Below are 12,634 nucleotides of genomic sequence, written 5' to 3'. Positions count from 1 at the left end.
AGTATTAGTACGATTTATTAGTATTGGTATGCTTTATTAATAGTAGTAATGTTTATCAGCAGTAGTAAGGTTTATTAGCAGCACAAGATTATTAACTAACAGACTAAGGGCTGCGCCAACCTCTAGAGTGCACACCCTGTGATCTGTGGGAACTCCAGGACAGTTCCTGTGTTCTGGACAGCCATTTGTGTAGGAAGTGTCATCAGTTACAGTGGCATGAGCTCTAGATTTTGGAACTTGAGCGGCAGCTGGCGTCACTGTGCTGCATCCATGAGGTTGAAAGCTATATGGATAGCCCATTTATAGATGTGGTAATTCCACATCTTAAGAGTACACAGGGAGAGAGGGAATAGGTAGCCACCAGATAGTCAAGTGGAAACAGGCAGGTAGGACAGGAGACCCCCGAGTGCATCCTACTCCCCAATGGGTATTCAGTTCTGAACACCCGTGAGGGTGATGGTTCATCTAGGGAGTGCAGCCAGAGCTAAGACCATGGCATCATCGGTGGCTCAGCTATAAAGGGGAGTACAAGGAAGACTGGAAGAGCAATAGTGATAGGTGATTCGATAGGCACATAGGAAGTAGGAGCAGGAGTAGGCCATTCAGCCCCTGAAGCCTGCTCCACCATTCAACTAGATCACAGCTGATCTTCTACCTCAACGCCATTTTCCTGCACCATCCCCATATCCGTGGATATCTTTACTATCTGGAAATCTATTGATATCTGTCTTGAAATACTTAATGACTAAGCCTCCACAGCCCTCTTGGGTAGAAAAATCCAAAGATTCACCACCTTCTGAGTGAAGAAATTCCTCCTCATCCCAGTCCCAAATAGCCTACCTCTTATTCTGAGACTGTATCCCCTGGTTCTAGATCACTCCTCCACCCCACACCACCCCCAGCAAGGGACAGCCTCCTTCCTGCATATTGGGCCCTGTAAGAATTTTGTAAGTTTCAATTAGATCACCTCCCATTGTTCTAAACGCTAGAGAATACAGGCCCAGTCTCCTTAATCTCTCCTCACAGGACAATCCTGCTATCCCAGGGATCAGTCTGGTGAACCTTTGTTGCAAGTATATCCTTCCTTAGATAAAGAGACCAAAACTGTACACAATTCTCCAGGTATGGTCTCACCAAGGCTCTATACGATTGCAGCAAGACTTCTTTATTCCTGTACTCAAGTCCTCTTGCAATAAAGGCCAACATACCATTTGTCTTCCTGATTGCTCGTGGTATCCACATGTTAGCTTTCAGTGACTCATGAACAAGGACATCAACACTTCGCAATCTCTCACCGTTTAAGGAATACTTGCATTTGTTTTTCCTACCAAAGTGGGTAACTTTATTTGTTCCTCATTAGATTCCATCCACCATGTCCCTGCCCATTCACTTAGCCTGTCTAAATACCCTTGTAGCCTCCTTGCATCCTCCTCACAATTCACACTCCCACCAAGTTTTGTGTCACATCAAACTTGGAAATATTACATTTGGTTCCCACATCCAATCATTTGCATAGATTGTGAATAGCTGGGCCTAAGCACTGATCCTTTCAGTATTGCCAATCTGCCAACCTGAGACTGACCCGTTTATTCCAACTCTCTATTTTCTGTCCATTAACCAATTCTCAATCCATGCCAGTATATTCCCCGCCCACCTCCATGCACTCTAATTTTGTTCACTAATCTCTGAAAATCCAAATACACCATGTATGTAGACTGGCTCCTCCTTATCTATTCTGCTAGCTACATTCTCAAAATACTCCAACAGGGTTTGTCAAACATGAATTCCCTTTCATAAATCCATGTCGATTCTGCCCAATTATTTTCTAAGTGTGCAATTATCACATTCTTTATATAGATTCTAGCATTTTCCCTACTACTGATGTCATGCTACCAGGTTCCCTTTTAGTTCACTGTTTTCTCTCTCCCCCTCCCCTTTCTTAAATAGTGGGGTTACATTTGCTGCCTTCCAATCTGCAGTAGCCATTCCAGGATCTATAGAATTTTGGAAGATGACCACCAATGCTTCCACTATCTCTACAGCCACCTCCTTCAGCACTGTGGGATTGTAGATCATCGTGCCCAAGGGATTTATCAACTTTCAGTCCCATTAATTTCTCCAGAACTACTTTTGTACTAATACTAATTTCTTTCAGCACCCCATTCTCACTAGTCCCTTGGTTCTCTAGTATTCCTGGGAGGTTTTTTATATATTCCTTCATGAAGACAGACAAAAAGGCCTGAATTTTCAGCTCAGTGGGCGAGTCCCCAATTAATGGACAGATAGCATGAAGTACGCGCCAAAAAGCCCAACGCTGCCGGGGTGGGTGTGGGAGGGGGGCAGGCGATGATGCCAACACAGGCATGGACGAGTGCTGACAGGAAGCTCCCTGAAGGCTGAGAGCTGCCTCAGAGGACTGCAGACCCGAAACCCAGGGAAAACCCAGGAAAAAATGTCCAAGCATCACAATCAGGCACCCGAACCTATAGATTATAAAAAATATTCTCCACACATTTCTATTTTTATTTTATATAGCAATAGAAACCTCATCCTGCCCTTGGATGAGGTTTGATGAAAAATGTAATGGCCACTTGGCCGATTCACCCGTATGCCAACCGTAAGGTTGGACGGACTACATAAAATGACAGATAATTGCACCATTAATGGACTTAATTGCCCTCTTAATTGTCAGCAGGCGTGCTCCCGGCTTTTGTGTGCACCCGCCAAACAAAATATCACGCGAGCACGGGATGACGCTGGGACGCTTGCCCGACATCACCTTGTGCAATTTCAAACCCGATCGAGTCGGACGTGCGCCTGACCAATGAGCGTAAAATTCAGCCCAAAGTATTTGTTCAATTTCTCTGCCATTTCCTTATTCTCATTATAAATTCTCCTGTATTTGCCTGTAATGGGCCCGCATTTGTCTTTGCCAATCTTTTCCTTTTGCATACTTATAGGAGCTTTTACAATCCTTTTTCATGTTTCTCGCTCAATTACTTTCACATTCTATTTCCTCTTTATCAGTTTCTTGGTCCTCATTTGGTGAATTCTAAAATGCTTCCAATCCTCTGGCTTACTACTTTTTTTTGGCAACTTCATAAGCCTCTTCCCTTGATCTAATACAATCTTTCACTCTTCTTTGTTGGCCATGATTGGGTCATCTTTTCTGCTGGGTTTTTGTGCCCCAATGGAATATAAACCATGTATTAATCTTTTAAACACTAGCCATTGCCTGCCATCATAACTTTTAATGCAGTTTCCCAATCTGCCACAGCCAATGTGCCCCTCACAACTTCAGTTTCCTATGTTTAGATTTAACACCCCAGCTTCAGATTGAACTACATCACTTTCAAACTTAATGTAAAATTTTGCAAAGCAATGAGATTATTACTTAGCCCTTTCTCATTGAACACAGTGCTAAATCTAAAACACTCCATTCTCTAGATAGTTCTTCAACATACTGTTCTAGAAAACCATCTCATATACATTCCAGAAATTTGTCCTCCACAGCATTAGTGGTAATTAGGTTTCCTTACCCAGTCTAGATGTAAATTGAAGTCCCCCATGATTCCTGTATTACCCTTGTTACATGCACCTCTAATTCCCTGATTCATACCGTACCCCACATCACCACTACTGTTTGGTGGCCTATAAACTACTCCTACCAATGTTTACTGCCCCTTGCTGTTTTTTAGCTCCACCCAAACTAATTCTACATCTTGATCTTTTGACCTAAGATCCTTTCCCACTAATGTTCTTCTAATTTACGATCCTTTCTCACTAATGTAAGGTGAATGGGTATGTGTTTCTGCGCAGCAGATGTGCATCCAGAATGGTGTGTTACATCCTTGGTGCCAGGTCAAGGATGTCATTGAAAAGCTGCGGAACACCCTGAGTGGGGAGGCTGAACATCCAGCAGTCACCATGTACATTGGCATGAATGACCTATGCAGAAAGAGGGATATGGTCCTTCAGTCAAAATTTAGGGGGCCAGGTTGGGAACTAGCAAGTAAGACCTCTAAATCATTAATCTCCGGATTACTCCCAGTTTCACGTGCAAGAAAGTATAAAAATAGGAGGATAAAGCAGGTGAATGTGTGGCTGGAAAGGTGTGACAGAAGGGAGGGCTTCTGATTTTTGGGGCATTGGGTGAGCTCTTAGAATGATGGGACCTGCATGGGCTGGATGGGATAGATGTATGGGATAAATAGAACCAGGACTGAGTTCCTTATGAGCATTTTGCTAGTGCCATTGGAGAGGATTTTAACTAAACTGGCAGGCCGGATTTTCATCCTTGAGGTGGGTAGGGGGAGTCGGAAAAGCTCCTGGCTCGGCCTGCTCACCTCGGGAAAAAATGACCACAAAGGGATGGGTGTGATCTGGAGTTGGGTCAGCCAACCTGGGAAGAAGTGTGGAGGCTGCCAGGTGCAGAGGTAAGCTGTTTAAAAGGCCCGCCTTGGTGCCGTGTGACTTTGTCCCAGTGAAAATAAACACAAAGGCCCTCCAGCCCTCACCCCTCACACCCCCGTCACCCTTCAAACACTCCCAATGCCCCATTCATGCCACCTCATGCCCCCAACTTACTCCAGTTCCCCCATGTCCCCTAGCTCCTCTCATGCCCCCTATGCCAAGCTCTGGTACTTCTATGCCCATTGACCCACTTTCTAGGACAAAAGGACACCGCAGTGTATGAGGGAGAGTATAAAAATCTTTGAAAAATGTAATTCATTTATAACTTTTTCTTAACGTAACAAAATTTGGACCAAGCTAATAAAAGTGTCAATCACCCAGGCTCTTTGTGGTTTCAAAAGTCACAAACTCTTGAAACCACTTAATTTGTGTCAATACACATTGTGAAATTGATGGCAGAGATCAGAGAGCCTGAGCTGTCAATCAAACAATGTTTTCACTGGGGGTAAAGGTGTTCTCTATTTTAATAGCTTTCTGAGCTCCCAGCCAAGTGTACATAATGAGACTTGGCTGAAAGCCCAGACAGCCACTAAAATAATAGAACACCTGCTCCCAAGAGGAAACATTCCTCAGTGAGTTTCTGCAGTGCATCTTGTAGATGGTACACACTGCTGCCATGTTGGCACCAAGTTGGCAGAGGGGTGATTGGATGGAAATATGTGGTAAATGGGCTGTAAAAGGCGATGGTATGGGTGGGGGACAAAGGTTGGCATTGAAGGTATGATGGGTTATGGAGCGGTCAGTGGGTAGCATGAGGTGGCATGTGTTGGTATGGATGGGGCACAGGAGTGTTTGGGGGAATGAGGGGTGAGGGCTGGAGGATGCTTCATGTTTTAATCTTTATTTGTAGACTTTGGAAATGGGGCCAGAACTCCCAGGCACACCTTCCGCCCAGTCCGTCTCCACGCTTGGCATCCTCCTCAGTTCTTCCCAGGTCACTCACCCCGACTTCTAATCCAGCTCGCCCATCCCAGACCGAAAATCCAACAACTGGGCAGCCAAGTTGAGAGGTTGGGTTCACAGAGCAAGGAATTCTGCCTTCTCCCAACCCGGGAGCAAAATATCTGGGCCTTAGTTTGTATTTTAAATGCAGTTAAACTAGTGTGTTTGTGCAGAATTGATTGACCATCTTTCAGTATTGGAAAAGACAGCCAGCTTTTCACCTTATTTTTAGCAGTGAGTTATTTAATGATTGATGAGATCTAGCTTTGTTCAGAATGATTGTCCACAGATTGAGCAGTGGATCCTGATTGGGAATTTTGACTTTTCAAGTGAAACTTCCTCATCTCATGATAACATTCAGCAACAGCTATGTAACACGTCTTGCAATGAGAACTTCGAGGCTGGCGTCTCACCATACTTTCTGATCTTAGGTAAGTTGTTTCCACTTACTGGCATCTATTTTCCACTGTTTCTGAGTTGCTTTTAAGCTGTCTTTATATCTCTCTTGCTGACCACCACAAATATGGTTCCCATTTGTCAATCTACCATAAATTTAATATACTACAACAGTAACAACACTTCCAAAGTGATTCATTGGCTATAAAGTGATTTTGGATATCCTGAGGTTGAGAAAGGCATGACATAAATGCAAGTTCTTTCTTTTTCTCTTTTTTTAAGAGAGCTTCAGGTCTTGTTCTTCAGACATTAACATCATAATTTGCCCCTCTTGAGGTGCTTTTATGATAAGAGCTTGATATTTCTGGTTTTTTTTAGGAACTTCACTGTCAGAAATCTTGACTTGCCATCTGATCTGCTCTGTCTCAGGCTGCTTTAGTGAAAGTGATTTAATTCTGAATGTGAAGTGCAGATGCTCTTGTGGCCATATTTGAGTTAATAGAATGTCAAACGGTTTTTCCCCAAAATTTTACCTCTCTTGTCTTAGTCACATTAGGAACAGTCAATTCAAATTATTTTTCTTGACAGCTTTCAATTTTCTTTCCCATTGAAACTATAGCTGCCAATATGGGCCTGTTAGGTTTTCCAGGATTTATACCAATACCACTCTCAACCAACTCTTAAAAAGGTATCTAACCAAGGTCATAAGTTCAATGGACTGAGAGACTGAACCAACATCCAATATGCAGCATCCTTGTCAACAATGGCTGGTATTTTCCTGATGATGCCAATTTCTATGACTATGCCTGCCAATGGCAGGGCAGAAAATCCTGCCCAATATGTTTGCATAATTTGTTAAGGCCTGCCTTACATACCTAGTTGAAAGGCAGGAAAAGACCAGCTAGTCCATCAGGGCATTGGTGTAAAACATATCAGTGCAGGACAATGACTTTGCTCAAGATTTGAAAGAAAAGCTTATCCATGGTTGGTGGGATCAAAAATGCCATGAGCACGGACTCCTTTTCAGGGCAGGGAAGGCTAGACTTTCTTTATGGGACCTGGAAGAGCACTGCCGCTTCTCCTGGTCCCGCAAGTACAGATCCAAACTTACCTGTTTGGGTCTCTTGAGGTTCTTTCTTCTCTGCTAGTTGTCTTCAGTCACTTTCTCACTCAGACCATCCAGTTAAAATTGCAGTTAGGTTCCAATGATGTCATTGGCACTCAGCATGCATAATGTGAAGAAGAACCTTGTCAACTTAGAGCTGGTGTCCTTGTAATCTGCATTTGGAATGGTTAACATCCAGTAGCTGGGTAAGTTAGTTATGTATTGTACTGCCCTGATTTCCACCAGGCAGGTATAGTTATAATTGCTTCTTTGTATTTATTACAGTACACTGGCTGGTAATTTGCTTAAATTTCACAACATGTTCATTGTTCCTCTAACAGGATAATTTTATCCATGATCATAAACTAAATGATAAAGACCTAGGTCCATCAGTCTGATATCATTGATCAAAAACATGCATTTGAAGCTATTGTTAAATGGAAGTGATTTTATGCATTTTTTTTCTGTTTTACAGATAGATAGCCAAAACTTTAAACATCAAATATATGTAAATGTAATGGATCTCATTACTAGCTATGATGCAAATTATTTTGACAAAACCCACTGATGCCCTAACCCTAAAACATTGCTCTAGATCTGCATTTGCTCAGGTATTATAAAGCAATATAATTAACTTGGATTTGTCACATCCAATTTATTTCCAACTCAAAAGGAAATAATTTAAATATATTTAGTTTGCAACGATTCATTTGTAAATGTGTGCATTAAAATTCTTTTTTTTCCATACACGATAAGAACAGGTCCCACATTTTCCACATCACCCTTTGTACTGTTACCTGACGGAGGTTCCGGGTTACTTTCACATCATGCCAGGCATTGTCATTAAATTTTCCATTCACAGGTTCCACCAAAGCTTCAAAGGCTCCTGACCCCAAATTAATGACCAGTGAGACAGCACCATCTTTCAAAGCCAGATTTACATAATCTGCAGATTTCCCTGTATGAAGCATCAGACCATTCCTTTGAAGGGTTCTGAATGATAATGTTATTTCATCACTGCTACTCTGGATTGGGTTCTGTGACAAGTCATAGCAGAAGTATTCTGATCCTTTAAATGTTGCAACATATTCTTCTCTCCCTGAAAAACAGAAAAAGGGATCAAAAATGGTTACAACAATACAGCAGTTTTTTTTAACAAATATTAAAAAGCAAATACATGCAAAAAGTAATATAATTATTCTTATTACCCAAAAACGTCGCTGATGAAAAGCAATGCAGTCTATAAAAATGTATCAATGCCTATCTGCAATCTCATAATAGAACATAGTCAAAGTCTAATGCTTAAATCAATTTCAAAGCCAAGATCTTTTACAGAGACTAATAAAAATTCCAGTTCACACAAAAAGGTGGATTTTATGGGACGATGTATTACCCACAGCACCCACCTGAAAATTCCATCCAACCAGAAATCCTGCTGCCCCGCAGCGATAATACACTGGGTGCAGCCTTAATTGGATCAGGGTGGACTTCTGCCCCTCGGGGAAAGGAAGTCCTGCCCTAGAGCTGCCAGTCAACTTGATTGACAAGCATCTCTGTAGTCCAAGCAGCATCAGAAGAGAGTAGTGGCCCTCCAAGTAGTCCTGAGGAAGAAATGGAGATGGATGCAGCACTTAGGTAACTCAGGGGATCTTTGGCAGGCACAGCTGGGAGATTGGGAGATGCCAGCGAGGGGCTGGGGGGGGGGGTGGTGTGAGTCAGGTTAGGAAGTCGGGGGGGGGGGCAGTGACAAAAGGGGGTAGCATCTGGATGGCCACAGTGGACCTCTTAAAAGGTGACCCTCTTCCTGCCCATCAGCAGCTTGTGAAGTGAAAGCTGTGGGGCTGTACTGTGTGCAGTTCTGGTCGCCACATTATAGGAAGGATGTGATTGCGCTGGAGGGGGTGCAGATGAAATTTACCAGGATTTTGCCTGGGATGAAACATTTCAGTTATGAAGAGAGGTTGGATAGACTTGGGTTGTTTCCGTTGGAGCAGAGAAGACTGAGGGGCGACCTGATTGAGGTGTACAAGATTATGAGCGGCATGGACAGGGTGGATAGGGAGCAGCCATTCCCCTCAGTTGAAGGGTCAGTCATGAGGGGACATAACTTCAAGGTGAGGGGCAGGAGATTTAGGGGGGATGTGAGGAAAAACGTATTTACCCAGAGGGTGATGACGGTCTGGAATGCACTGCCTGGGAGGGTGGTGGAGGCAGGTTGCCTCACATCCTTTAAAAAGTATCTGGATGAGCACTTGGCATGTCATAACATTCAAGGCTATGAGTCAAGTGCTGGTAAATGGGATTAAGTAGGTAGGTCAGGTGTTTCTCACATGTTGGTGCAGACTCGATGGGCTGAAGGGCCTCTTCTGCACTCTGATTCTGTTCGCCATGCCCCCACCTTCCCCTGTAACTCTTTCGAGTACAAACACGTTTCCATCTGTTTCAGATGAAGTTATATTGTTTCATAGTTTGCCATTGTGAGATTTGAACTCTTGATCTTGGGGTTACAAACCCAGTACCATAACCACTTGGCTATTTAGGCCAAGCCACCTTCCCCTGTAACGCTTTCGAGTACAAACATGTTTCCATCTGTTTCAGATGGAAGTTACATTGTTTCATAGTTTGCCATTGTGAGATTTGAACTCTTGATTTTGGGGTTACAAACCCAGTACCATAACCACTTGGCTATTTAGGCCAAGCCTTGAGATTTGAACTCTTGATCTTGGGGTTACAAACCCAGTATCATAACCACTTGGCTATTTAGGCCAAGCCACCTTCCCCTGTAACTCTTTCGAGTACAAACACGTTTTCCATCTGTTTTTTCAGATGAAGTTACATTGTTTCATAGTTTGCCATTGTGAGATTTGAACTCTTGATAATCTTTTAAATGAAAACCAAATCAACAAAATTGGGATAAATCAGGCACAGCCCCTAATTCAGGTCAGCTGTAAAACCAAGAACAAAGTTTAAAGGAAACTTACAAATTTTTTTTTTCAGATGAAGTTACATTGTTTCATAGTTTGCCATTGTGAGATTTGAACTCTTGATCTTGGGGTTACAAACCCAGTACCATAACCACTTGGCTATTTAGGCCAAGCCACCTTTCCCTGTAGGCTGCAAAATTACGGCAGAGATGGAATTAGCCCCTTAGGTTAATTGCCCACTTAAGGGCCTCATTAGGTTTAAGGGTGGGTGTGTGGGCTGACACTTAACCTTAATATGGGGCACAGATCAGGGGTGGGCAGGAAGAAGGCAGGCTGGAACCTGCTTTATGTGCCCCCCCACCTTCAAATATGCTGGTAGAGGAAATTCACCCCATGGTTTTTTGCAATCGAGCCACAGAATTTTGGGTATTCTGACATAAGGAACATTGCTTGCTGTATGGGAAACATATATAATGTACTCGTCAACCACTCCAAAACAAAGAAGTCCAAATGCCACTCCCGTGCCTACCCTGGCTATTCGTAAACCAACGGAATTTTGATCTGCTTCTGAGGAGATCAAGATCTGAGTCTTTGATTTTCTTGTATACCCCAAGTAGAAAACCCTGATCACAGTGGGACATCTCATATTGCTAGGAACACTAGAGGGTGGCTGTTTTCATTCCCTGTTTAACCACCCTGTGGCATGATGTTAGCATTAAAAAGTTGATGGTGGCCATGCATTTCCTTTATCATATGGTGTCCAAATGAGAAGTCGCAAATCAGCAAACAGGCATGATTTTTATCAGTGCATTCCTGATTTTCACACCCATTTCCTGAATACTAATTCCATCCTGCTGCGTTTTTGCTTTCTGCATTATTATATATACTACTTTTTATACAGAAACAGCATCGTAAAAAATATCTGCACAAGTCTTTTCATAAGCATTTGTTCAATGCTTTTCACTATCTTAATGTAACTTTATCCACTCTCCTATTTTATCAAAAAACAACTTTAGCTGGTCTGCTTCCCTCACAGACCACCATGATACAAATGAGGTTTTCAGAGATATTGGCCCCAGTTTTGTGTTAAGAATAACAGTGAAGCTATCAGCATCCGTTATGCAGTAAATCAGACAGCAACTTCCAGAGTTCCCACACAAGCACAGTTAAATGCAGAAATCGCTATCCGATTTGCCACACTCCACAGCAAGCTTTGCTCCACTGGTAACTCAAAAATAGACTCTGCATTGAAATCCACATGGGGCTGTGAAATAACAATTCTTAATACTGTCAAACAGTGGACTGAATTTAATCCCCCCACCGGCAGGTTTGGTGGCTTGGGAGGCATTTAATCGAGTGGAAAGATGGAGAGTAGGGACTCTGCCACCTTTCTGCCTCTGCCCCAATTAAGTCTGTGACAGAAGGACTCATGGGTGGCCTTCGCTTAATGTCAATTTAGAGGCTTCATCCTGCTGCTGCTGGTATTGACCCAATGGCAAGTGGAGTCGCACCATGCAGGAAGCCCAAAATTTTGAGCTTCGGGAGGTGGGGGGAACGAGGATGGGGGGAAGAAAGAGCGGGTCCCCTTTATTGTCAGGCACACAATGATCCAGGAACCAGCCATTGGGAAGAGGAGTCCCACTGAGAGCTACCACATGCCAGTTCTTCCATTCCACCTGCCTCCCCAGCCAACGACTCCCTCCCTGCGATGCTTATGCTGCCCTCACTCAACTGTAGCCTGGGTCGTCCATTGATCCTGGGCCTCTGGTGGGTGCTTTGCCAGCAGCTCACCACTCCCCCAGTGGTGCTGATGGCAGAGGCGCTGACAGCGTTTGATTGACCGGCAGCTCTCGGTGGTGGAATTTCCATCTCCAGGTTCCTTGAACCTGGAGAAGGCCTGATGCTAGCTACTTAACTGGCACTCACTACAGCAGGCCTTCCCTCAAGGAGGTGACACGGGGCTCTTGTTAGCTCTCCAGCTGGCAGGCGAGACCCCCATTGCCTGGATTAAATTCTGCTCAAAGCATGGGCTGCTGGCCTTCCTTGAAGTGGGCCATGCTGTCTGCAGTGCCTGGCTCCATAACCTGTTCATCAACCCGGATTGGACAGTGAATATCAACCTACTAATTGACAGGCTCATAGAAGGTATGCTGCCACCTCAAAAAGCTTCATGACGTGAAAATTATTCTGACACCAGGTTCCTGAGACTCATGGCAAAATTCGCTCAATATCTTCCAGAATGGTGATGCACTGACACTGGATCTGTTTGGGGCCCTTAACTGTCTCATTATCCTATAGAATCGTCCAGATTGCACGTTTCTAATGTCGGCCCTGATCCACCACAACTGGCAGGAAGTGGATAAGTGGGTCATCAAAACCAATCAATTTGACTGACCAGCCCATTCATTTTGGCTGCCATTTAAATCTGGATGTCATTCAGGTGGCAAGGTAACCACTGGAAGCATGCAGCTGCCTCACGAATGCGTGTAAACTGAGTTCCTTTGATAGCAGTACCTTGACACATACTTAATCCCAACCCACTGAGTAAAACCTCATGTGATTGGCTTCAAGAACTGACTGACTTGTTGACTGCAAGCATGACTTAGAGGCACACAGCTGCAGACACTCAGGTCTGAGAGCTGATGATCGCAGCCACCTCTCTCCAGGCCCGATGAAAACAAAACATGTGAATCTTCCTCCCATTCATAAGAAAGAGAATTCCCCTCCTTGCCTTCCCCACTCAAGTAGCCTGTCCACTGAGGCCACAGAGAACCTGAACATCTGCTTCCAACTA

At 43.8% G+C, this 12,634-nt stretch overlaps 1 protein-coding gene across 1 annotated transcript in view; it reads right to left on the bottom strand.

The window, feature by feature from the left end:
• Window positions 1-12,634, bottom strand: part of nrxn1a (neurexin 1a) — a 2,049,839-nt gene that overhangs the window by 1,232,714 nt on the left and 804,491 nt on the right. Inside the window, exon 6 of the mRNA XM_041177542.1 lies at window positions 7,714-8,015. Coding sequence (XP_041033476.1) covers window positions 7,714-8,015 — 302 coding nt within the window. The remainder of the gene's footprint in view (window positions 1-7,713; window positions 8,016-12,634) is intronic.

This window comes from Carcharodon carcharias, chromosome 2 (genome assembly GCF_017639515.1).
Source record: "Carcharodon carcharias isolate sCarCar2 chromosome 2, sCarCar2.pri, whole genome shotgun sequence".
Classification (NCBI taxonomy): domain Eukaryota; kingdom Metazoa; phylum Chordata; class Chondrichthyes; order Lamniformes; family Lamnidae; genus Carcharodon; species Carcharodon carcharias.
This window is presented reverse-complemented; position numbering and strand designations above follow the sequence as displayed.